The sequence below is a fragment of the Myotis yumanensis genome, unplaced genomic scaffold (assembly GCF_028538775.1).
Source record: "Myotis yumanensis isolate MYYU_CA2020_CCGP unplaced genomic scaffold, mMyoYum1.0.hap1 SCAF_6, whole genome shotgun sequence".
Classification (NCBI taxonomy): domain Eukaryota; kingdom Metazoa; phylum Chordata; class Mammalia; order Chiroptera; family Vespertilionidae; genus Myotis; species Myotis yumanensis.
This window is the reverse complement of record NW_027223757.1, coordinates 88,034,528-88,060,160: the sequence shown is the minus strand read 5'-3', so window position 1 is coordinate 88,060,160 and position 25,633 is coordinate 88,034,528. Positions and strand designations below refer to the sequence as shown.

At 58.3% G+C, this 25,633-nt stretch overlaps 2 protein-coding genes across 2 annotated transcripts; both read right to left on the bottom strand.

Annotated features, from left to right (window-relative positions):
- Window positions 1–4,017: 4,017 nt before the first annotated feature.
- Window positions 4,018–18,033, bottom strand: KCNK17 (potassium two pore domain channel subfamily K member 17). The gene is made up of 5 exons (XM_070419407.1): window positions 17,797–18,033; window positions 14,603–14,717; window positions 10,144–10,304; window positions 9,533–9,707; window positions 4,018–4,496 (listed from the first exon to the last, which is right to left on the bottom strand). The coding sequence occupies exons 1-5, from the start codon at window positions 18,031–18,033 to the stop codon at window positions 4,186–4,188; spliced, it is 999 nt and encodes a 332-aa protein (XP_070275508.1). The 3' UTR covers window positions 4,018–4,185.
- Window positions 18,034–19,522: 1,489 nt separating this feature from the next.
- KCNK16 (potassium two pore domain channel subfamily K member 16) lies at window positions 19,523–25,607 on the bottom strand. Its single transcript, XM_070419406.1, has 5 exons — window positions 25,395–25,607; window positions 22,623–22,737; window positions 21,435–21,601; window positions 20,392–20,557; window positions 19,523–20,085 (listed from the first exon to the last, which is right to left on the bottom strand). The coding sequence occupies exons 1-5, from the start codon at window positions 25,605–25,607 to the stop codon at window positions 19,862–19,864; spliced, it is 885 nt and encodes a 294-aa protein (XP_070275507.1). The 3' UTR covers window positions 19,523–19,861.
- Between the last annotated feature and the right edge of the window lie 26 nt (window positions 25,608–25,633).

The window sequence follows — 25,633 nt, the reverse complement described above, 5'->3', positions numbered from 1 at the left end:
GAAAGCCCAGGGAGTAGCTGTCAAGCTCAGACTCCCTGAATCTAGCCTCCTCCTCTGCAGTCCAGGAGGCATAGGGCCCGGGGAGGCTGGTCCAGGTCACACGGGGCTTAGCGGTGTCTCCTGCCCCCACAGGGCGCTGGTCTTCCTCCAGAGGCCTGGCGGCAGCCTCCTGATGACCCACAGGGACAGGTGACCTTCGGTCCGAACGTCCACCAAAAACCTTTCCTCATCTTCAAACAGCATTGAAAACAATGGCTGCTCTCTCACAGCGCTGAGGGGAGAAGTAAATTACTTAGTGAAGGTAAAGAGCTTAGAACAGTGCCGGACACATAACAAGCTCCCAGTAAATGGGAGGAAGGGATGGTGATGTGGTGATGACGATAAAAGATGCCACTGTTTGAAAGGACACCCTCAGGGGACACGGGGTCTGAGTTTGCCCTGGCTGCTCTGAAGCCACCGAGCTGGGCAGCCCGTTGGGAGGCGGCGCTGGTTGAGGGGCTGCCTGCCCCTGGGTGCCGGTGCCATGGGAGCAGCAGTGGCCCTGGTTTGCCAACTCCACACACACAGTTCCCGGTCTGTGCCAGGAGGGCTCCCTGTGACTCATGTCCAGACCCTCACCCAGTCCTGCGTCACCGCTGGCTCAGCCCCGTCTGCCTGGCCGTCTCAGGCCCCCAGAGGGGCCAGCACAGAGATATCGCCTGCCACAGAGCCTCCTGCCTGCCTGCTCCTGCCTCGCCTGGGGTGGGTGTGAGTCTCCAGCAGCTGACATGCACACTGCCTCCTCTGGGCTGGGGCACACTCCTCCCGCACCTCACACACTCACTTCACACACTCGCTCACTTAAGCCTGGGAGACCAGCCTGCTCTTAGCTCCATTTGGAGCGGAGAAAACTGGAGACCTTAAGTGATTTGCCCAGGGTCACAGGGATGGGGAGCCAGGCAGGCTGGCTCCAGACTCCGCACCCCTAACAGCCACACCCGACTGTCCTGAGGGGACCCCTTTCCTTCCCCCTTAGGCCTCAGGGGCCTGGCCGAGGCTGTGTGAACGAATGGAATGAACGCCTTGGTTCCTGGCCGGCACCCATAGGACAGCTTTCCCAGGCTGCCCTTGTCATGCCATCACCATACCATCCCTCCCTCTCGCCGGTGGGGGAAAGCGCTCCCTGCCCACTTGGTTCTGTGGTTTCCATCCAGAGGTCGGAGTCTCTGTTCTTGTGCCCTTCCCAGACTCAGGCCTCTCCAGGTAGCTCCAAACACGCTTCTTATGACCTCCCCCACTCCACACCCCTCACTATTCACCCATCCCTCCCCACTTTGTGGGGTTTTTAAGACAGTTGCAGCGACTCTTCTCATTGGCTGTGCAGCAGACATCTGCAAGGAACTGGCCAATCAGAAACCTTCCTCTGCCCCACCCCCAACACCACAGGTTGGTTCCCTCTGGGGCAGGCATTCTGAACAGAGTAGGGGGGTGCATAGGGCGAAGGGTTTGATGGGGAGCAGGGACCCTGTCTAGAGAGGCCAGGCACGAGGAGAACGTGCTCAAGCTGAGCTGGGACAGAGGCCAACCCAGCACACGGCCTCTCTCTCCCCCTGCCTTCAATGATGAGGTCCTCTTTCTGGAGTGTGTTACATACAAAGGATGCCACTCCCATACCTTCAGCGATCTCTTCCTCACCTCCGGTTACCTCTGCGCAGTCTGTGGGCCCTAGGCAGTGGGCATGGGCCTTGCTACTCACTGGTGTTTGTCCCTGGTCCTGGCCTTAGTCCCACTTAGGCCCAGGCCAGATGGCACAAGCTTTGTCCGCAGCCAAAAGGCTGGCCCTGGCCCAGTTCAGGAGGGCCCTGATGCTAACGGGTTTGCCCACAGGAGCCCCTGGCCCCTGTGACGCTATCTGTAGGATGGTGGATGGGAGCAGAGACCAGGAATCCAGCTGCCCAGGTAACCCTCAGGTGCTGGCTGGGTTTGGGGACCCGGGTGTGGAGCGGAACACACCATTATGTTCCGATTGGTAGCAATTCTGGGTGAGAGATGGACATGCTCAAGTAAGATGCTCTGCAAACAGAAGTGACCTCTGCAAACCCTACCAGGCTTTGCAATCTGTGGTTGGAGCCTTCCCAGGCAGTGGGGCCGGGGGAGGCAGGAGGACCCCACGGGTCTGCCCCTGGCTTTTCCGTGGCGTGAGTGAACGACTGAGCTTGGAGTCGCAGCCACACTGGGGCCAAGCACCTGCTGGCTGTACCAGCAGGGAGAGCGCTCAGCAAATCTTGAGTTCACCTGGACGGTCTGTGGAGGGGGAGGGCCACACTCCAGCCCTCAGTCCACTCCCTCCACCAGCCCTGGGCAGTCACCTGGGAGGAGGTGGTTTCCTGAGCATGCTCCCGTCTCCGATGCTGCCTTTATCCCTGGGTATGTGTGTGACAATTAGAATTAGTTTTGTCTGTGTCAGAGAAACCCCGAATAATAGTGTTTCAAATAAGATAGCATTTATTTCTCTATCACATGGGTGACGTCTGGTGGTCTTTAGTCCGGGTTTGTTATGGTGTCTCTGTAACCATCAGGAATCCAGGCTCTTCCTATTTTACTGGGCCGCCAATATCAAACATGGCCTCTAGCTCAAGGTGCAGCAGGCTGCCAGAGCTGCAGCCACGATACCAGCATTGCAGCCAGCTAAAAAAATGAAGTGGGGCCCTGGCTGGTTTGGCTCAGTGGAAAGAGTGCTGGCCCTCGGACTGAAAGGTCTCGGGTTCGATTCTGGTCAAGGGCACATTGCAGGCTCAATTGGGAGGCAACGAATCCCTGTTTCTCTCGCCCCTTCACTTCCACTCTCTCTAAGCAATCATTGGAAAAATATCCTTGGGTGGGGATTCACAAACAAACAAACAAACAAAAAACACACAAAGTGGGGCCCTGGCTAGGTGGCTCAGTTGGTTGGAGCATCGTCCATACACCAAAAAGATGATGCGTTTGATTCCTAGTCAGCGCACATACCTAGGTTTTGGATTCAATCCCTGGTCAGGGGACGTGCAGGAGGCAACCAATCAATGCTTCTCTCTTTCTCTCTCTCTAAAAATCAATAAAAATGTAACCTTAGGTGAGGATTAAAAAAAAAAGGCACATGAAAACATGCTCAAGTCATGAATCATCCGAGAGATGTAAATCAAAATGACAATGAGGTACCATCTCACACCTGTCAGAATGGCTATCATCAACAAATCAAACGACAAGTGCTGGCGAGGATGTGGAGAAAAAGGAACACTCGTGCACTGCTGGTGGGAATGCAGACTGGTGCAGCCACTGTGGAAGACAGTATGGAGTTTCCTCAAAAAATTAAAAATGGAACTCCCATTTGACCCAGTGATCCCACTTCTAGGAATATATCCCAAGAAATCAGAAACACCAATCAGAAAGGATATATGCACCCTTATGTTCATAGCAGCACAATTTACAACAGCTAAGATCTGGAAACAGCCTAAGTGCCTATCTGCCGATGAGTGGATTAAAAAACTGTGGTACATCTACACAACGGAATACTACGCTGCAGTAAAAAAGAAAGAACTCTTACCATTTGCAACAGCATGGATGGACCTGGAGAGCATTATGCTAAGTGAAATAAGCCAGTCAGAGAAAGATAAATATCACATGATCTCACTCATTTGTGGAATATAATGAACAACATAAACTGATGAACAAAAATAGATCCAGAGACCAAGAAGTGTCGAACAGACCACCAAACCTCAGAGGGAAGGCAGGGGCGGGGAGGGGGGTGGGGAAGAGATCAACCAAAGGACTTGTATGCATGCATATGGGCATGGCCCGTGGACACAGACTGTAAGGGTGTGATGGTATGTGCTGGGGGGTGGGAACAGCTGGAGAGAGATCAATAAGGGAAATAGGAGACACATGTAACACTTTAAACAATAAAGAATTTTTTAAAATAGAAATTGGGGAAGAAGAATACACATTGTCGTCCCCCCCCCCCCCCCCCCCCCCCCCCGCCCCAGCACTGAAGCCACACAGGATACTTCTTTATGGACCCTATTGGGCAGAATTTGTTCACAACACTGCACCTAGTCTCAAAAGAAGACATAAAAAAAATGTCGTCTTTCGTCTGGGTGGCCCTGCACCAAGATTAAAATAAGGGGTCTTGCTACTGGGAAAGAAGGTGGGACAAACCCTGGAGTGTAACTAGCTCTCCTTTCCACAGCTTGAGACCTGAGTCGAGGGTTCCGAAGGCGGCCTGGCTCCCCCAGGCCCCTCCGGGTAGCAGCCTGGCAGTGGGGAGTGGCGCTCTGCCTCTCCCTCTGGGCCCTGCCTCCAGCTTCGGGGCTGGAAGTCGCCCTTGGAGCTGTGGTGGTAGCAGGAATATGATCTCCCCCGGGTCTCCATCAGGGAGAAGATCAGTTTGATGATCAGGGCCAGCCATGCCATCCCGAAGAGGATCCACAGGGACACCGTGTTCTTGTACCACAGTGGGTACTGCCGGGAGGGGTCCATCCCTAGGGGAGAGGCAAGGTCAGAGGCTGGAGTCCTGGGAAAGTCAGGGCCAAGTTCCCCACACAGAAATGGGCAGACATGGCTTGACACGGACGAGCAGAATATGGGAAGTCCAAACTGGTCCGAGACCGCTGGCCTGGCGGTCACCTCTGAGAGCATCCAGGAAGCCCCCCTGGATTGGCACCAGGGGTTTGAAAACAGTTCCTCTTTGTCTAAGGCACTCTGTGCTCCATTCCAGCGGTTCTCAGAGCAGCATCAGCACCACCTGAGAGCTTGTGAGGAATGCAAATGATTGGGCCCCACTCCAGACCGACTGAGCCAGGAACGTCTGGGGTGGGCCCCGCATCTGCGTTTTCACAAAGCCCTCCAAGAGATCCTGAGGCCTGATCTGCTGTTCGCGTGTCTCTGTGTGGTTTTCTCATATCTGCAGGGAGGCAGTTTGCCAGGGCCTTTAGGAAGAACAGATGGAACCGCTGGAGTTTGTTTCCTGCCTCCGTTCTTCCTGGCTGTGTGACCTTCATCTGTCTGACTGTCCCTCACCTGGGACATGGGGAAAATAATTTCTCCCCCTGGGCTTTCGGATGAAGTCCTGTTATCTCAAGGCCACTATTTACTTCTCCAGCCTCGATTTGCACACTTCTCCCCTTTGAGAATTGTGCTCCAGTCACTCTGGTCTTCTTCCCAAGTCTTCATCTATCATTTTTCCTGCCCCAGGACCTTTGCACTTACTGCCCCTTAGGCTCAGAGTGTTCTTCATTTCAAATTCTTCTTGGCCCTAGCTGGTTTGGCTCAGTGGATAGAGCGCCGGCCTGCAGACTGAAGGGTCCCGGATTAGATTCCTATCAAGGGCACATGCCCCAGTTGTGGGCTTGATCCCCAGTAGGGGGCATATAGGAGGCAGCTGATAAATGATTCTCTCTCATCATTGATTTAAAAAAATATATATATTTTTATTGATTTCAGAGAGGAAGGGAGAGAGAGAGAGAGAAAAAAACATCAATGATGAGAATCATTGATCGGCTGCCTCCTGCACGCCCCCTACTGGGGGTCGAGCCCGCAACCCGGGCATGTGCCCTTGACCGGAATCAAACCTGGGACCCTTTAGTCTGCAGGCTGACACTCTATCCACTGAGCCAAACCAGCTAGGGTTGATGTTTTTATCTCTTTCCCTCTCTGACATCAATAAAAATATATTTTTAAAAAATGTCTTCTTGGCCTGGTTGTCTTCCCCTCATCCTTCAGATATCAGTTCAGATGTCACTCCCCAAAGACTAGACTGGGCCCCTCTGCTAAGACCTCTCAGTGCCTGTGGTTTTGTTGGGGAAGTTACCTCAGCGTCCTCATCTATAGAATGGAGGCCATGAGGGTGTCCACCTTCTCAGACCGTTGTGACTACCACATGGGTCCATGCATCTAAATGCTCAGAATGGTGCCTGGAACAGGGTGGTGCATTGTTCCCTGTTGTTGGGTGATGGGTTCACTCACCACTGGGTCCCCACGCTGGGGTCCCCAACACAGACAGGGCTGGATAGGTAACAGCTGAGGGAGGGGGTGCGTGGGAGTTGCTGTGAGGCTTAGGTAAGTCTTGCTCTGTAACTCAGTTCTTCCCGCTGTCTGTTTCCTGGGGTCCGTCTTGCCTCCCTCAATAGACTGGGGTCATTCAAAAGGTGCTCTGTCCTCCTACTTCCGTGACATCTTCTCTGTCTTAGCTCTCGCACCGCCCTCTGACCAACCCCTCCTGTCCTGTTGGCCCAAGACAACCTTTCCGTCCTGTCCCCTCACAGCTAGGCCCCTGGCCTAGGCCCCGGGGAAGAGCCTGCAGCCCGGGAACCAGCTCGCTGCCTGGCCGGAGCCGGGATTGGATTAGGCTGATTGGGTTACGGGGCCATGATTCCGCCGGCGGTCCCAAATGAGATCAGCGGTGCGCCAGCTCCGTGCCCTGCCACCCGCCAGCTCAGCTTGCTCCTGGCAATGCAGGGGAGGAGGTGTTCCTCTCCAGTTTATTTCATTTTTTTTTTTTATAGCTGAAATCGTAAGTGGCAGGACACCTGGCAGCTGGCAAGGCGCTCAACTGAGTTGCAAATGCAATTGTGGGGGCTACGGGTCCAGAGAGGAGCAGGCAGCTGGGACCTGGGGACCCAGCCCACCACAGCCTTAAGAGGAGCAGCTGGGACAGCGCCCCTGTGGCTGCTGATGCAGGGAGCACAGGCACCCACAGTCCAGGTGGTGGGCCTCAGCATTCCCACCCAGGGCAGGGGATCGACCTTGTCCCTGGAGGATAGGGAAGGCTGCGAGGCACGGGAAAAGGAGAGTGGGGTTTGTTCCTTCTCAGCTGTGGAAGATTCTGGAACACAGGCATGTGAGGAGCCCTCCTCGGGCGTCTACCCTAGACCTGCCTTAGGCTTGCCTGCTCTATGACCTTAATCAAGGTCTTTCCCATCTCAGCCTCAGTTTCCCCTTGCAGGCGGGCAGTCAAGGGCTCAGCGTAGTCACTGGCCACAGGCACTGAAATGGCTACAATAGCAAATCTCAGGAGAGGTGGTGAAGGGACGGCTCTGCCCGCCGCCCCTGTAAGTCAGGGCGGCAGGGGCTCCGGGAGGTCTGTGCCCACACCCCTGCCCGGCATTCCCCACAGGGTGGCTCACGGGAGCAGAGATCCCAGCCCTTCTCACCCCTGTAGAGACTGCTATGCGGATGCCACTGCCCCTCCCTCGATGGGGGTGAGGCCTTGCCTTCCATTTTCAGGGTGCCCAAGTCCAGAGGGGGCTGCCCCTCCTCCCCACCCGCCTCAGGGGTCGCAGAACTTCCTCAGGGGTTCCCCTCAACCCCACATAGGCTTTCCCTGTTAGCTCCTCCCACAAGTCACCCTAGTTGGGGTCCTCTTCCCACTTTTCTGCCCTCCCCTTGCACTGGGCTCTCTCAGAGCACCAGCCTTCTGGGTTTAGGACTATCGCTGGGGACAAATTCCCTTCCATCCTCTGAGCCCTGAGGGGTAGAGGGGGAGGCGCTGCTGCAGGGCCTTCAGGTCACACTGCCCTGGGCTGAGGCTGCTGCCTGCTGTCAGAAGCGTGTTTCAGGGAGGCCCAGGGGCAGCATGAAGGGAGAGGGCTCAGTGTGGAGAGGGGGAGGGCAGGGCCAGGCCCCGAGAGGCTCCCACAGGCCTGGTTGTGGATTTTGTCCTCCAGCCTAAGACTATGAGGAAAAGCAAAGGTTTTCAGAGGAGCTGGGCAGGTGACGTGATAGCACTTGCCATTTTTATTTTTTATTTTTCCCCTTTTATTTTTAGAAAGCGTGGAAGGGAGGGAGGGAGCGAGGGAGGGGGGGAGAGAAAGAGCGATACATCAATGTGAGAGAGACACACTGCTCGGTTGCCTCCCACACAAGCCTCGACCAGGACTGGGGATGGAATCTACAATCCAGATTCGTGCCCTTGAACGGGGATCAGGGTCTTAGGGTCGATGCTCTAACCACTGAGCACACCACCCAGGGCAGTGCTTGTCATTTTTAGAAATCTAAGGGCCAAGGGGGGAGGGGGTGCTGACAAGACAGAGACATACAAATCTATGTGCCATCGTCACTGTGCTCTGTGAGGGCAACACCTTAGGAGCAACGAGGCTCAGAGAGGGGCTGTGTGAGGTGGTCTGGAAAGAGTCTGAGCTTTGGAATTAAACAGATCGGAATTGATATCGGAATTGATAGCTGTGTTATCTCAGGCAAGTGGCTTGGTCTCTCTGAGCCTCAGCTTCCTCCTTAGTAAAATGGGTGATATGTCCTGGCCCGTGTTGCTCAGCTGATTGGAGCGTTGTCCCATACACCAAGAGTGGAGGGTTCGATTCCGGTCAGGGCACATGCCCAGGTTGTGGCACCTGCAGGAGTCAACTGATTGATGTCTCCTCTCTCTCTCTCTCTCTCTCTCATCAATAAAAAAATCAATAGATAGCCCTGACTGGTTTGGCTCAGTGGATAGAGTGTCAGCCTGCGGACTCAAGGGTCCCAGGTTCGATTCCAGTCAAGGGCATGTACCTTGGTTGCGGGCACATCCCCAGTAGGGGGTGTGCAGGAGGCAGCTGATCGATGTTTCTCTCTCATCGATGTTTCTAACTCTCTATCTCTCTCCCTTGCTCTCTGTAAAAAATCAATAATAATAATAATAAAAAAATATATATATATATAATAAATCAATAGATAAAGTGGGTGGCACTCATGGCTCTAGACTGCCTGATGAACTGTTACTTGGTAAAACCTCATTTCAGTGTTCCAGGCTGGGTTCTGTCTCCAAAGGAGTGAGAGGGCAGGGCCTCCTCCCCAGTTTAGGTCCAGGGGTCCGAGCGCGTACACAGAGCCCCCTGAGCCCAGCGTGGTGGTGGTGCCAGTAGCTACTGCTCGTCCTGTGAACTTTCAGCTGTGGGAGCCACCCCTCCCGCCTGCCCCACAGGCTGTCCTCTCCTGCCACCTGCTGGGCGTCTGCCTCTGCTTTATTATGCACGGTTTTCCGGGACCCACGTGGGGCTAAATCACACATTGAACCCCACCTTGGCCCTTGGGACCACGCAGCCCACTCTTGCTGGCGCTCAGAGTGCGGCTGCCAATTGTTTTCCCGTGGGGGCCAGGGTTCCCGAGTCTCCAACTCTAGCCTGACCCTCCTGGGCCCAGCCCAGGGACTGTGGGAAGCTTGGCGTCTCAGGGGGTGGGGTGAGGTGGGGAGGAGAGACCTGGGACAAGGACAGATGGGGAGGGGTTCAGGGACTCCCCTTATCTGGAGAGCTGCAAGAATGGGAGCGAGGCCCCCCCAGTGCTTGTCAGATGGCCAGGAGTGCGACCCACAGCCTGAGGCTGGTTCAGACTCCAGTTGTCACCTTTTGGTGGGTGACCTTGGCCTCTTCACACAACGACGGTGGGTTTAACCTGCCAAGGACTTGGGGCGTCAGGCCCCCACGGGGCCTGGTATGCAGCAGGCACCCAGGGGACGCGGCCACGGGGGCAGGCGAGTGGAGGGCCAGTCTCAGCCCCCTCTCCCGCTGGCCGCTGGGGCTCTCACCAATCACGTAGTCGCCGAAGCCCACGGTACTGAGGGTGATGAAGGCGAAGTAGAAGCCTTCCATGTAGCTCCAGCCCTCCATGTGGGAGAAGAGCAGGGGCGGCAGCAGCAGGAAAAGCAGGAGGCCCGAGAGGAGGGTGCCCGAGCCGGTCAGCCAGCGGGCCTTGGCCGGGTCCTGGGGATGCACACAGAGCTCAGCGCCCCCTGCTGTCCAGCCGGGAGCAGACAGCCTGGGGCACCTGAGCTGCAGGCAGTGAGAGGGGGGTGCCCTCGGGGCCTCTCCACCTGGCTGTGTCCCCAGCTTTCCAGCCAAGGCCTTAGTCCTGGGGCCCTTCCTGTCTACCAGTCCCCTCGTGTCTCCCCACTGAGCTCTTTTATTACTAAAAACCCCTTCTGGACAGTGTCTCCCCCCCCCCCCCCCCCATCCACCACATCCCCACGGTAACCCTGACTCCCAGTTCTCCCAACATCGACCCCCCGGAGCCTCCAGTCCCACCAAAGACTCTCACCAGGGCAGTGACTGCCACAGCCATCAATGGCCACGGTTGCCAGCACACCCCTCATTCCACAAGTGCCCCTCACCCTCCTCCCCTGCTGCCCTGGGACCTCACCTGCCAGGCGCCCCCCAGCCTGCGGGCACAGCTGTGCACGCCCTGCTGCATGAGGTGCCCCAGGTGGTTGAGCACCACGAGGTTGAGCGGGATCCCCACCAGAGCAAAGAAGATGCAGAAGAGGCGGGCGGCCATCGTGTGGGGGCTCAGGTTGCCGTAGCCTGAGGGGAGACGGGCACATCAGGGGACCCTTCCGTCGCTGGGGTCCCTGTTCCTAACCCACTTCAGACATGGCAGCTGGTGTATCCAGCCTGTGCAGGGCGCCTAGGCACCCGCTCCCTCCTTCCAGATGGGGTTATGCCCACGTGGTACAGATTGGAAAACAGAAGCTCCCGGAGACTCAGCAAAGCACATGAGCTCAAACCCGTGAGTGTGAGAGCCCCGTCTCCCCTCTCTCCACCTCCTCCCTCTCTGTGGGCAGAGAAATGGGTGCAGGGACGTGGGAGGCCTTGGAGCCTCCAGCCCCTGCACCTCTGGGATTCACTGCACCATTGAAGCTGTGTCCCCAGGTGGGTCCCGGCACCCAAGCTGGTGGCTCCTGCCCGATGCAGTTCTCCTCTAACAGGCCATCTTGCTCGGGACCCTCCTGGCCGAGCCTCTCAGCGCCCCACTGCAGTCTGTGCTCACCCCCCTCAAGCCCTTCCTTCCTTCTCTCCTGTCACAGGTCTCAGACCTGCTTTGCAGCTTGAGGCTCCCACCATCTCTCCTGCTGCTCTCTATCTTTCAAAGCCACCCCCCCCCCCCCACCCCACATTTCTTGCACACCTGATTCGGTCTTGTTATCTGATTTCCAGAGGGCGCTAACTAACGCACCCAGGTTCTTTCCCAAACCCCTCGGAGTGAGGGCAGAGGATGCACATCAGGGGACCTGGGGGTGGGGTGGGGTGGGGTGGGACCTCTGTCATGAAGATCAGGGAAGGGAGGCGAGGGGAGAGTGAGGTGCTCCTAAAAGGATTCTGTCAGCCTGGACACGCTTTCCTCCTCCGTTCCCTGCCGCCTCTGTCTCCCCCATTCTCGGTCATCACTGTCTTGTCTTTCTAAAACACAAACTGGGTGATATCACCCCCAGGTTATCATTCTGTATTATTCCTCCTCTCTGTGGGGCAAGTCCAAATGCTCACCTAGCCCATCTCGGGCTGCACTCCTGCCCACTGGACCCCCAAACCCCTCCTCCCTCCCGTGCCTTTGAACATGATCCCCCCCCCTACCAAGAGTGTGCTTCCCGCCCTCCTAGCCCACCTGTAAATGGTCTGGTGGAAGAGTGGCACCCCGCCCCCCCACCCCCACTTTGAGGATAACCCACTGCAGGCTTTGAGGATAACCCACTCGCTGCTTGAGAATGATTTAGTCCCATGTCTGCCGCTCCTGAGGGTCGTGAGCCCCTTCGGGGCAGGGGCTGGGTCATAATTATCTTTATATTCTCAACAATTGGCACAGGATTGACACTCAATAGGAGCCCACCATATGTGTGTGGGAAGAGTACAAGAATGAATGAATGAATGAGTGAATTGGAAATATGGGAATGAATGTGTAAATAGATGAACAGATGCCGTGCACCCTGCCCCACATCACTGCTTAAAGAACCTCCCCCCCCCCCCCCCCCCCCGCCCCCCGCACACTCATTTGCACTGTATTGAGACTGGTGGTTTACACTCTCCAGCCTCACTTAGGGGTCTCAGAGGCACGGTCCCGGGAGAGGCGGGAGCACTCGTCTAGAGCATGGGTGTTGGAGTCAGAGGCACTTCCTGGGTTTGACCTTTTCATCCCAACCTGTGGGATGGCAGCCCTTAGATTCCGGATCTGGGAGGAGCTCCGTGGATGCCTGTGCCTTCCCGAGGCTGATACGAAAGGGGCTTTCTCCTCCCCATCCCTCTCAGTCAGCCCTCAGGTAGCGGAACTGATGGATATCAACGAAGCCCTCACCTGCCCGCTGAATGCTTGGTGGCCATGGCCCCATCTAAGCCACCTCTCAGGTCAGCATGTCTCCCACCTGTCCCTCTTTCACTTTGGTAGTCCAGCCCTAAGACACTTTGCCAGCGCCCTGCAAGGTCCTCTGTGGTTGGGCTCCCCTGTCCCTTCTCCAAAGTCAGTCCTCAGTTCCAACCCTCTCCAGCCATCTATGCCTCCTACTGTTCACCGAACACACCAGCCACGCTCTACCTCAGGGCCTCTGCACGTGCTGGTGGACGGTTCTGTCCCCAGTTATCTGCATGACTTGCTCTTGTATTTTGTTTGTTTCTGCTTCAAGGGCCACCCCATGTACAGTAGTCTCCACACCCCATCACTATCGAACTCCCTTACCCGGCTTTATTTTTCCCTAAGCACCTCTTATAACCCGAATATTCTCTGTGCATTTGTTAGTTTGTTTGTGATCCCTCATAGTAGAACGTCAGCACCCCCAAGGGAAGGGACTTGCTGGTTCTGCTCACCGATGTATCACCAGCACCTAGAACTATCAGGCCCGCACTAGGAACGCCGTCTTCTTGTTAAATGAATGGGTGGATACATGAGTGGACACAGGAGCGAGCTGGGGACGGACTTCACAGGTGATGCACGGTTTCCGGGCTCAGGCCTGTCCTGCTGGCCCAGAAGTGCCGTGTGCCTGTCCGACCCCGTTTCATTCTAGGGCTTGGGAAAGACAGCCCTTACGCTGGTCCTGGGGCATTGGAAAGAGCAATGCAGTCCCTCAGCTGGGTTTCCAATGCCAACTCTGCTGCTTCCTAGCCACGTGCCCTTGGGACAGTGTGCTTCCCCGTGCCCCCGTCTCCTCATCCGTAACATGAAAATAGGAGCCCCGTCCTTGGAGGTTGGACCGTACGCACAAAATCTCAAATGTTAAACTAGAGCAGTGATGGCGAACCTTATTGAAAGGTCCGTCAGCATTTTGAAAAACCCTAACTTAACTCTGGTGCCGTGTCACATATAGGCATTTTTTGATCTTTGCAACCATAGTAAAACAAAGATTTATATTTTTGATATTTATTTTATATATTTAAATGCCATTTAACAAAGAAAAATCAACCCAAAAAATGAGTTCGAGTGTCACCTCAGACACGCGTGTCATAGGTTCGCCATCACTGAACTAGACCGTAAGGGTAGGGTGGGGCGCGGTCCCCGTTCCTCTGCCCTCTGCCCATCAGAGCCGACTCAGGCAGTGGAACCGAGCGGAGAGAAATGGACAGGAGCACAGACCAGGCTCAGCACCGCAGGGCTGGGAAGAGACAGGCTGCAAATTCCTGAATCCAGGGGCCAAAGTCACAGGCCTGGGGCAGAGGGTGGGGGAGGTGTGGGGTTCAGAGACTGAAGACCCCGACACCTGTGACTGTGTCTCCGTGTCCCCTGCCCTGGAACTCCATTCGTGCTGGTGGAATGGGTACTTTGGAATGAGTGTGTCAGCGTCTGTTGAGTGTCCACTGAGTGCTGGGCCTTAGGCTAGATCCTGGGGGTTCAGAGATGAATAAACATCGTCCCCCTAGGCACAGGGCCCATGGAGCCTGAGGGGCCCCCAGGCAGGCTTTCCTCAAGGTGGAGGGCTGGCCAAGCTCCCGTGGAGCCCTGAGGCCTGCTTCCAAGAAGTACTGGCCGATTTAAAACTAGGAGGAGAGCCCTCTGGGTGCTGCGGCCTGGCTCCTGTCTGGGAGGACAGGGGCTGGGACTTGTTTTCCTGAGAGGATCCTGGCGGGTGGAGGTGGCCCGAGCCACTGTGGTGTCAGCCTGCCACCTGGTGGTGACTCCTGTGTCATGCAGGGGCTGGGCCTGGCACCAGGGCAGGGGGATGGGGCGCTTTACTTACTTCCTGGGTCTAGAGCTGGGGCTCTAGGCTGCTCTTCACCTTCCACTCACAACAACCCCCAGGCACCCTCCTGGGACAAGGTCCACCTCTGCTCTCCTGAGGGCGGGGCTAGGGAAACTGGGTGGAGGCAGGGATCTGTCCCAGTGTCCCAGGTGAGGGAGGCAGGGGGCTTGGAGAGGAGAGCAAAGGGTTACAGGAGTGCCTTTGTGGACTGAGGAGTGGCCTCCAGGAGTGGCCACTTCTCACCAAAGGCAAGAACAGGTTGCAAGGCTGATTTGGATTCCTGCCCCTTCTTCCTCACTTCCCACCACCACCCTCGCCCCACCCCCAACTACCCCTGGGCTCAGTGTTGGGTGGGTTTGGCCCAGAGCATCTTTACTCCGGCCCAGGGGAGACCCCCTGCTTCCCGAGGGGTTTGTGAGGCAGAAGCCCCCTAGAGCGGTGCTTCACCAACTCCCGGGGACCCTGGGGAAATGCAGAACCTGGTACAGCAGATCTGCTGTGAGCCCAGGACTCTGCTCCCAGGTGGTGCCCACAGTGCCTGAACCACCCACTCTGGGAGTCCTGAGGCCCTGACACCCCTCCAAAAGGCACTGGTCCCCTGTCCCTCATGGGGAGGCCATCGTGCCAGCCATGCTCACCTGCCCCCCCCTCCCCCGCACTTACCGATGGTGGTGATGGTGGACACGGAAAAGAAGAAGGAGCCCACGATCTCCCAGCGCCCCATGCTGGTGGTGTTGCCCAGGACGATGTCCCCAGTTTGGTACGCGTGGATGATGCCCTGGGGGAGAGGCTGCAGTGACCACCAGGCTCTGAGGTGACTGGACTCTTGCACCCAGACCCACATACATGCTCACGTGTACACACACACACACACGTGCACACACACACACGTACACACACACATGCATGGACAATCCTCACAACCACTCTGAGCCCAGACTGGCCCGGGCCAGGAGGCCCTCCAACCAGGGGCTCCTCTGGGGCAGGGACCCTGGGGATGGCTCCCTCCCTTCCCTTGCCCCCGGGACCCAGGCCATCGCAGGATATCTCACTGGTTGGAAGAACACCATTCATTTTCTTTCCTACTCACTCCCATTCTTGCAACAAGCGCTAGCCAGACATGACCTGTGGTGTTTTGGAGGACATGGAGGTGAAAGAGACGTGACCTCAGTCCTCAGTGGGATGGAGACAATGCACTGCAGTCAATGCAGCTTTAAGGGCAGTGCAGCTGCATGATCCTGGGCAAGACACTTAGCTCCGTGCCTCAGTTTCCCTATCTGCAAAGTGGGAACACTAACAGACCTACTTCATAGAATTGTGGTGAGGGTTAAACGAGGCACTAGATGTAAAGATGTAGACCAGTACCTGGACATGGCACATGTTAGTGTTGGCTGTCATCCTTACTGCGACGAATACAGTGCCGGAGGAATACAGAAAGAAAGGGGGTTCATTCTGATGGGGGAGGGGCGGAAGCTTCATGGAGGGGTGATGTTGTAGCTGGGCTTTCCTTGAGGATCAGATGGGATTGCTCCCAGTGGAAGGGCATTTTGGTAGCTGGCAGGCAGGACTGCACCTGGGATCTCAAATAGGGAGACCGAAAGGTTGTTGGGAGCCAGGCCATACTTGGTCTGCCTGCCAGAGAGAGAGAGTGACAGGCCTTTCCCAAGGCTGCTGAGCAAAGGCGAGGAAAAATCAGGTTGTGCCCGGTTGGCGTGGCTCAGTGGCTGAGTGTTGACCTATGAACCAGGAGGTCATGGTTTAATTCCTGGTCAGGGCATATGCCTAGGTTGTGGGCTTCATCCCCAGTGTGTGTGTGTGTGTGTGTGTGTGTGGGGGGGGGGGGCAGAAGGTAGCTGATCGATGATTCTCATTATTGATGTTTCTATCTCTCTCTCTCTCTCTCTCTCTTTTTTTTTTTTTTAAAAGAAAGATCAGGTTGTGTGCTCTGTGGCAGCAGGCAGTATAGAAGATGCTGGCAGACCAGAAGCAGAAAGCCTGCTGCAGGGCTGAGTGATGGAGCGGCCTGGCCTGCATCCAGGCACAGAATGGTCCAGGGGGAGCAGAGAGGAGCTCGTCAGAAGCCCAAGCCTCTGGCCCTATTTGGCGTGGGCAGTTCGGGAAGCATCTAAGGCCCTGTGGGCCGTGTGGATGGGAGGCCAGAGGAGGAGGAGGGCTGGGAGGAGGGCCGCCTGCTCTTGACCTTGGAGGAACTTTCAGGCTGCTAGGGAGCTGCATGTACAGGTCTCCACCCAGGGGGGACCTGGGTTGGAGACATCCTACCCTTGTTCCTGGGGATGAAGCCGGAGGAGGGCTGAGTGGAGGTGTGAAGGGGGAGGGCACAGAGAGGGAGCCCTGCGGGAACCTCGGGAACACCCACACCCACAGACACACACTGGGCTTCCTGGCTCTGTGGCATGCGTGTGTGCTAGCCTCCCTAGCCTCTGTTTCCTCTGCTCTAAAATGGGATGATATAATGGAATCCGCCGGTGAGGTAGGTGAGGACGAAACCAGGTACCACGCTAGGGACAGTGCTGGGTGTGCAGGAAGTGCTACACAGAGGCATTAGCGTCATTGCCATCTCATCATGGTCCCCGTCCCAGGCCCAGGGAAGCTCACCTCCCGGCCAGGGGAGTGCGGCCGCTCCAGGACCAGGCAGAGGGCTGTGCTCATAGGGGTTTAGAGGTCGGGGGTGGAGGTGCTACATTAGGTCCTTAGCAGAGAAGGTCCTTCCCCTGCCCACCTCCAGGCCCCACTGAGGCCCAGGCCAAGGGCTCAGGACTCCTCCCAGCCCGATGCCCAGGATGCAGGCTGCCCTCCCGGAGGGGATTTCGGGCGAGGTGTGCAGCTGTCTGCTCGTGGGATCAAGCCAGGACTCGGGATGCTAATGCAGCCGTCAAATCCCAGCAACTACCAGTCCAGGTCGCCTGCCCTGAGGTGGAGAAGCCCTGGGTCCATCCTTCATGCCCCGACCCCAAGAACCCGGCCCTGCTCCCCTGGGCAAGCCCCGCTCGGCTCCCATCCTCTGAGCAGTCTCGGTCCTCAGGAACCCCTGCGTCCCCGCCCCTCGTCCCCCTGGGGCTCTCCCAGTCCCTGGGCTGGGGAGGATGCCCAGCCCCTGCACCCGCCCCTCCTTCTCTAGGACCCGGGGCGCTGGCGAGCGCTCCCTGAGCCCCTTCTCCTCCCCCGCAGGCCCTGACCGAGGTCCCCTTCCTCCTTAGACTCCGCCCAGCACCCCCTGCGCCCTCGCCCCTAATGCGCATATTTGCACCCGGGGTCTCTCTGGAAGGGGCTGGGCGCGCCCTTCAGTCCTTCGCCTGCGGGTCCGACCCCAACGCAGAGCCGTCCGGTCCCAGTCCCACCTCCTCCCGCCACCTCCCCAGCCGGCTGAGAGCACCCTGGCCTGGCTCTGATTCGACGGGATGGGCCCTGGCAGCTCCTGACCCAGGTAGGCGCGCCCCCTGTCGTTCTCATCCCCAAGTTCGGCGTTGGCGCCGCGAAGCCCTCTCTCCATAGGGCGGGTCACGCCCTCTGGCCCCTAAGGTGCTCACAGCGCGGCGCGTCCCTCCGGCTGGAGCGGGGGCGGGGGCAGGGGCGGGGGTGGGGTGAGGGGGTGGGGGTGGGTGGGGGTAGGGGGATGAGCAGGGGACTTTCCTGTCTGTCAATCCAACACACTCTCTCCCCCACCCCCCCACGTGCGGCCGCGTGGTCCCCGCGTCCATCGCCTCCACCCCTTTGGAGAAATGCTCCCTGCGTTCTCCTGGCCGGGGCCAGGGTATGCCCTGTCGCCCCCTGCCCGCCACCCGCGCTCCCCTGCCGGGGTCTCCCCGCCGCACCCGCCGGCCCCGCTCTCCCCTGACCCGGATCAGCGAGTCCAGCGCCGGGCCGTCCAGGCACGTGAAGTTCCGCAGCAGCGCCCACTGGTCGCGCTTGAACCTCGCCTTGGAGGCCTGCGCCGCGGGGCTCTCCAGCATCCAGAACACGCCGGTGCCCAGGGCCAGGTAAGCCAGGTAGACGAGGAGCAGGAGCACGGTGCCCGGCAGGGTGCAGCGCGGGGCCCTGCCCTCGGACGCTGCCCGGGCTCGCGATCCGCACATGGTAGGACAGACAGGGCGGCCGGCCTGGGGAGCCATGGCCAGGACCCAGGTGGAGAGGAAGGGCCGCGCTCTGCTGGTCCCTTCTCGGCCAACCGCAGCTCTGCCCAGTGTTCTCAGCAGAGGAGGCGTGCCCCACCCCACTCCACCCCGGGGATCCAATCCCCGGGACAAAAAGAGGCCTGAGCTGTGGCATCTGGCCCCGCCTCGGAGTGTAGGGAGTTCCCACTCCCCAGCTCCCCTCAGGGAGAGGGGGAGGGCTGCGGGGTGCTGCGGGCCCTGAGAAGGAAGGGCCCCGAGCCCTCAGCTGTCCTGTAGCGAACAGTGGGAGGGACTGCGGGAGACCAGACTCAGGGGGAAGAGAAGGTAGAAGCCAAGTTTATTTTCTTAGGGCCCCTGCCTGAGCCCCTGGATCCAGGACGGTCTCCAAGGACTGCTGCTTCAAGTCCTCCCTGCTCTCCCACACCCTCATCCTCCCCTCTGTGCATCCAAAGATGAGGGCCGGGCTGGTCAGCACTGTCCATGAGCCTGGGAGGCAGAGGGGCCTGACCAGTGAGTGGGTTGTCCACTCCCTACTTCAGAGGAGACCCCGTACTCCCTCCTCTAGCCAGAATGGAGGGAGGGTCCTGGTGGTAAGGGAGCCCCTCTACTTGGCTAGGGGTCCTCAGCTTCAACAGGAAGTCCCGGGATGTAATCTGGGTCGCGCTGCTGCAGATGCTCCCCTGGGCGTCCCACCTGGGGTCTCTGCTGATTCACAGCCTCCCCTCGGGCCCGTCCCGAGGTCCAGCCACTTAGGGCCTGCCTTGCTTGGGGTCCTGGGAGAGGCCGGGGCTGAGGTGTGCAGTCCTCGGTGAGCGGGGCCCGGGCAGGACTGGCCTCAGTCTCTCCTCTCCTCTGGCCGGAGGTGTGGCCATCTGGCAGGAGAATGGCCCGGCAGCAGAGCTGGTTCCCAGGGGAGGCCGTGCCTCCATGGAGCTCTTTTCGTGGGAGTCTCCAGGGATCTGCTGACTCTCCGCGTTCCCAGGGAAATGTTTGGAAATGCTCTTAAGAGGACAGGAGCCCAGAGTGGGTGATGGGGTCAAGGGGTGCCCTGGGGGAGGGTCAGGGGAGACCATTCCCAGGAAAGTGGGCGGGACCCCCGGACCTCCTAAGCCTTGCTGGCGGACAGCTCCGGACTTCCAGACCAGGGCACTGGCGCTTGCCCGTCCCTCAACGCAGCTGCCTGAGGGCAGATCCTGTCTGCACCGAGATGCCCCAAGGCCCCTGCCCCCGCCCCGCCCCTGCTCCCTGCCAGCTGTTCTCATGGGCCCCCCTTTGCCTTTGTCATAGCCTTTTGGGCCCTGGGTTGGGGTTGCCCCTCTACTTGGCTAGTCCTTCCACTTGACTAAGTGAACATGGAGGGCAGGACCTTCCCAGAGCCTGACTCAGTGCCTGGCACATCTCGGGGCCAGACCAGTGACCGTGCAGGTATCCAATGAGGCAAAGTACAGCCACCCTTTGTTTGCTGTCCTGTAGGAGGCTCTGGGGAGGGGCTGGGAGGAGGGCAGTGGGGCTCTGGCCATAGTGATCCATGTCTGGTCACCTTCGAGGGGAAAAGGCCAGGGGCTCTGGGACAATGGCCAACCTCTCGCTTCACACTCATCCGTCATTGATCCTGTCTCCCCATCTCCATTCTGGTACTTTCTGGGACACTCCTCCCTCCTTTCTCTCCAGTGAGCTCCTGAGATCAGCCCTGGCTGGGAGAGGAGGGGGTGGGGCGGGAAATCCAGAGAACACATGCACAGGGTGGGGGAAGCTGAGAGGGGCTCCTCGGGCCACTGGGAGCGGGGGCTCATGCAGAGGTGGGGATCTTCTGAGGTCTGGGGAGCCCATTGGCCTCAGGAACTCCCCCTTCCTTGAAGCGGAGGCCCCTGCTGAGCAGCCAGAGCTGAGAGCACCTGTGCAGAAGCAGGGGACCCAATGGGAGGACCAGCGCCAGCCATGCCAGGCCCAGGAGGATCCAGATGGCCGCCAGGCTCCGGTACACCGAGATGTAATGCTTGCTGGGGTCCGTGCCTGGCCGGGAAGGGAATGTGATAAATGCCAGGGATCTGAGGCCACAGCCACTCACCCCACCCCGGGTCCATTGGGGCCCTGCTAGTCTCCCCATAACAAGGATTAGCAATGGAGGGCTCTGGGGAAAGGATATGGATTCCAGACCAGCACTTTCTGAGGATGTGAGAATTCGCAGCAGCCTCAGAAATCATTCATCTCCAAAAAACCAGGGGCCATCTGGTCCTCAGTGGTCACCCCCGCTGACACCTCCCCACCCCCCAATCCCGGTGACCCTGACTCTGAGATATGTGAAGGCCTTGTTCTCACCGACAACATAGTCCCCGAAGCCGATGGTGCTGAGAGTGATGAAGGCAAAGTAGAAACCCTCACTGAAGCTCCAGCCCTCCACATGGCTGAAGACCATGGGCGGGAAGACGAGAATGACCAGCGTCCCCAGCGTCAGGAACAGAGCCAGGCCCAGGACCTGCAGTACCTGGAGGGAGGGAGGGAGTCCATCTCTGAGTCCACTTGGGAGACCCCAGGACTGTATGGGGGGAGAGTCTGGGGGAAATTTGGAGTGGGACTGGGTCACAGCTCAGTCCCTTTTCTGCCCTGCAGACCTTTGGGGTGGGGCCTGGATCTCCGTGTCAGGGGAAGATCTGGTCAGAGGGACTGCTTTGGTGGGTCAGTTGGAATTCAGAGATTCCTCTGGGCTAGTACAGGTCCCCCAGGCCTCAGATCTGGGACAGAGCACTGTCACTGAAACGTCCCAGCTTCCTCCGCACACTTGTCCTCCTAGTGTGCCTGGCTTTGCAAAGGACTGGCCAGTGGGGTGGGCACTGGGGCATGCCGGGTGGCCTGGAGTTTGCTGGAGTTCTGTGATGACCATGGACGTGTGCCATGTTGACCAGCTGTCAGCAGGTGGCATCCAGCTGTCATCTCCTTCAGGATGTGTGGCAGCTACAGGAGTGTAAAGTCCTGGTCATGCCCAGCCAGCATGGCTCAGTAGTTGAACATCAACCTATGAACCAGGAGGTCGTGGTTTAATTCCCAGTCAGGGCACATGCCTGGGTTGCAGGCTCGATCCCCAGTGTGGGCATGCAGGAGGCAGCCAATCAATGATTCTCTCTCATCATTGATGTTACTATTGCTCTCTCTCTTTCTCTCTGAAATCAATAAAAATATATTTTTAAAAAAGTCCTGATCATTTCAGCCTGCTGTGGGACACCTCCGACAGCCCATACATGCTGCAGGGCTCCAGGAGGGGTTGGCCAAGTCTGCCCAACATGGCATCCAACCTCTCCCTCTGCCCAATCCTTTTCTTCCAGCAGTGCCTACCTAATACCTGCTGTCGGGAGGGTGGGGCCTACCTGGGAGCGCCGGGGCTGGTCCTCCCACCTCTCCAGTGTGGTCAGGTGGCCACGCAGCCCTGTGCCCAGGTGGTTGAGGAAGATCACGTTGAGGGGGATGCCCACCAGGGCGTAGAAGACACAGAAGACCTGGCCTGCCTCGGTGCTGGGGGCCAGGTTCCCATAGCCTGCAGGGGAGGAGGAGTGAAGTGTGGGGAAGAGAGTTCAGAACTGCCTCCCCCACAGACACCAGCAGAGGTGGGTGGTCTTAGCTGCCGCTGGGGGAGGAAGGGAAGCTCCCCTGGTCGAGTGAACACTCGTCTCATTCTCTGCTAGGATGATTCCTATTTATAAGATTCCTGCTTGTCTTCCAAGGCCCATCTTAAATGACACTTCCTCTAGGAAGCCCTCCTGATGACCACCCTTCACCTTCCTAGTAAGTCTGATTTCCCACAGTGCTTTGTGTCATTCCTACCTACTTATCTACTCTGCCTGGCGCTATTATTTTTGGTGTTTATCGTATCCCTCTTCACTGGATTGGAAGCTCCTTGAGGGCTGAGTCAGGATCTGACCCAAGTTTGTATGAACCCCGCCCCCCTCACCCCTTCCTCTGTCTCCCCTGTCACCAGAGCTCAAAGAAGGCGTTGGACCTAATTGGTCTTAATTGAATAGATGGGGTTAGTGAGGGTCTGGGGTTTCCGGCTGAGGGGTGTAGCAGACACTCCCAGTGTCCTGGCCCCTTGGGACCCCTGGCACAGCACCTGCAGCCTGTAGACAGTTCCTGTGCACACCGATGGCTTCCCTCCTAGTCCCTGCATCTGTACCTGAGAGATTTTTCAGCTGCAAGAGTTCCCTTGGTCAGTGGGCAGGTCCAAGTGCTGGAGAGTTAACGGATCCAGGATTTGCTCTCAGCCAGCCAGGGCAGGCGTGAGGAGACACACTGCCCTGCTTTCTCGCCCCTCGCGGGGGCTGCTCTGAGGATGGGCTCCACCTCGCCTCTCAGAGGGTCTGGAGTGAGCCCAGCGGCACTGCCCAGTAACCTGCTCATTGATGCAAACTTTATTGCCTTTCCTCCTTGTTTCACTCTCCCACGTCTCCCCTGGAGCTTCCTGAAATCACATCCCAGAGGAACCACATCCTTGCCTCAGCATCTTCTTTCGGGGAACCCAAACCGAGACAGGGGGAGCCCCTCTTCATCCGGCCCTTTACCTATGGTAGTGACGACCGTGCCTGCAAAGAAGAAACTGCTGCCAAAGTCCCAGTTGCTGGGGTTGGTGGAGTTGCCTTTGGGGTTCACGCCCTTCACCCAGGCTTCCATGATGACCTGTGGGGTGGCAGGAAGAGGGAGTGATGGGGCAGCTGGAGCCCAGAACTCAGCAGGGTGCTTTTGTGGCCCCTCACTTAGTGAGGTTCTCAAGATGGTCTTGCTTCCTTTGCACGGAAAAGGAATCTAACGCTCAGAGCCGCTGCACTGCCCGGGGCTGTGATGTGGGCTGGTGGAGGGGATGGGCACCAGGAGACAGAAGATGCTTAAGGGGATGGACCCGGTGGGAGATGCTGCGTGTGGCCAAGAGGGTGAGATGCCAATGGGTTGTTAGGCCAGTGTGAAGATTTTAGGTTGGATGTTCCTGGAAGGGTTTACTTGGAAACACGGGGTATGGGGTCCATTGGGAAGGTGGGGGGTTGGAGAGAGAGAGCCTGCCCTTCCAACAGGGCTGATGGTCCTTTGTGCCTCCAGGTGAGCTGGTAGTCCTGCTCTTTGCTGCCCCCTAGTGAGTGCCAGCCCAGGCCTACAAGGGAAATTCCATCAGAGGTGGGCAAAGGTCCTGTGTGTGTGTGTGTGTGTGTGTGTGTGTGTGTGTGTTTTTTACAGAACCTGAACCCCTCCCTGCAGGTCAGGCCCGAGTCCTTTGTCTCTGGCCTAGCTCTCTCGGGTAGGGCGGGGCTCCCTCCCCACTCCCTTCCCCTGTAGCTGTGAGTTGTGCCAGGGCAGCAGCACAGCTTGGCCACTTGGTAGAGCCCCAAAGGCAGGCGGGAGAAGGTGGGGGAGGGGCAGCTCTGGCCTCCAGTTCCTGTGGGAATGTTTCCCTGCTGGTGGGGTGGTCCCATGAGCCAGGCCGTTAGGCGCCCTGACACAGGCTGTCTGCTTCTTCTCACTTTGGCAGAACTGGCCTCGTCGCATGTGGACTTTGGCCTCCCTGTCTTTCCCACACACCCAGACAGACCGAGATGGAATCTTCTGGAACACACCCTCTCCCTGGAGACCCTCCCTCGGGAACAGCACTTGCCCCGGACTCAGCTGCCCCTCAGGCTGACGTTCTCCATCCCGTTGAGGAGGGGCCTTGAAGCCAGCGAGGATGCTGAGTGGGGCCCTTCCGTCCTTCTCTCAGAACCCGTGGTGGAGCCGTCAGAGTCCTGCGAACCCGGACAGGGCCTCCTTCCCTGGACGCTGCCTGCAGGACTGTGGCAGCTTTCCCTGGTGGTCTGAACCATCATGTGCGCTCTGCAACCTCATCCCAGATCTCTGCTTTTCAGCTAGACATCCCCTGGCAAGTGAGGTCCCCCCTTTCCTCAGCTAGACATCCCCTGGCTCCCTCAGAGCTGCAGCCAAGCCTGTGGCTTCCCCCTTCGTTTGCAGAGCTACCAACCCTTCCCACACCCTCTGGCTCCTGGGTTTCACTTCGAACCCAGGGCTGCGGGAGCAGGAGGCTCCAGGGCCTCTCTCATAGCCCTCTTCTCCTTCCTCACGCCTCCTGGAGTCTTGAGAGGCTCCCAAACCCTCTCCAGTCCTGATGTGGGTGCTGTGGCCCAGCCCTCACTGCTGGGCAGCAGGGAAGTGAAGAACAGGCCTGGGTAGGTCTCTCACAGCCCACCCAGCTCATAGCCAGCTGCTCTCCATCCTGCGTGTGCATCCGCATGGCCGCCTGCTGGTCCCGCCCCGACTCTGTGGGTCTGGGGTGGTGTGATCACTGGTGTTTCTAACAAGCTCCCAGGTGCTGTCCCAGGTGGTGCTGATGCAGCTGGTGGGGGCCACACTTGAGAACTGCTGCGTGGTGAAGAGCAGCCGGCCTGAGGGCCAGTTCTGTCTCTGCCACTAACTGCACAACCTTGGCCAACTTACGCCACCTCTCTGTGCCGCAGTCCCCACCTACAGACTGGAGATGGTGATGATGCAAGTGATTACGAGAAAACACCTGTAAAACACTGGGCCCCGCACGGTGACCCTGTTCCCCGCTGGTTAAGGCACACGGTAAATGCTCAGCGAATACCGCCCACCGCGGTGCTGACCTGCTTGTGTCTTTGTGGCCATGTACTCTGCCTCCTGGTCTCTAACGCGTTTCCCTTCCCCAGCAGCAAGGCCTTTTGCCTTGTTTCTTGGAGAGAGCATGTTGGGACCCAGAGTTGCGCAGGGGAGCAGCAGGAGCCAGACAGGGGGTGACCCCCTCCGCCATCAGCGATTGCCTCCCATGGGCATGGTGTGGGTGGGGCTCAGTCGCCCTGGCCACCGCTCTCCAAGCCCAGTGCCAGGGTCCAGGCCGGGCAGGCCAGCGTGGCGGCTGCTCCTGACCTTTCTCTGTGCCTCCCGCCTGCTGCAGCCTGAGTGTGGTCAGCACAGCGGCCACGGGGTTGGGTGGAGCGCAGGGTGCGGGACAAGGTCATTTGCACAGCACCGGTAGCACTACGTCCACTTTTAAGCAGCAAGTGGCAGCTTAGGAAGTGCTTCTGACCTGCTGCTGAGTGTCCGCGGCACAGGTGTGGTTTTCCTCCTCACCTTGTAGATGAGGAAACGTGGGCCCAGAGAGGTTAAGTGACTTGCCCAATGTCACAGTGCTCCAGTCTTAGACCTGGACCCAGGTCTCCCCTGGCTCTGTTCCCACACCCTCTGCTTCCAAACAGGGCATCGGTCCCCGGGGCGTGGCCCTGGACCTACCACAAGAAGCCCCATCCTGCCCACCCTCCCCGGCAGCGTTTCCTCATCACCTGCACGAACTGCTCCAGGGCCCGCTGGTCCAGGCAGGTGTAGTTCTCCAGGAAGCGCAGCTTCTCAAACTGAAACTGGTCCCTGGACTGAGCCTCCGCCTGCTTCTCCAGCAGCTGGAAGATAGTGGCGCCGAGCAGCAGGTAGCAGACATACACCAGCAGCAGGGGCAGCAGGCGGCCGCCCCAGCAGCTGCAGAGCCCGGCATGGGGCATGGCGTGGCCAGGACTCTGCCAGGGCA

Bases quoted from the DNA above. Each gene is read 5' to 3' on its own strand.
- KCNK17 (XM_070419407.1), bottom strand. From the start codon at position 18,033: ATGTGCGGATCGCGAGCCCGGGCAGCGTCCGAGGGCAGGGCCCCGCGC. The intron at 10,305-14,602 runs GTAAGTGCGGGG...GTCTCCCCTCAG, and splicing joins GTCCACCATCACCACCATCG to GCTACGGCAACCTGAGCCCC. The intron at 9,708-10,143 runs GTGAGGTCCCAG...GTGCATCCCCAG, and splicing joins GGCTGGGGGGCGCCTGGCAG to GACCCGGCCAAGGCCCGCTG.
- KCNK16 (XM_070419406.1), bottom strand. From the start codon at position 25,607: ATGCCCCATGCCGGGCTCTGCAGCTGCTGGGGCGGCCGCCTGCTGCCC. The intron at 22,738-25,394 runs GTGATGAGGAAA...GCCACCCCACAG, and splicing joins CCCTGGAGCAGTTCGTGCAG to GTCATCATGGAAGCCTGGGT. The intron at 21,602-22,622 runs GTAAAGGGCCGG...CCTCCCCTGCAG, and splicing joins CACGGTCGTCACTACCATAG to GCTATGGGAACCTGGCCCCC.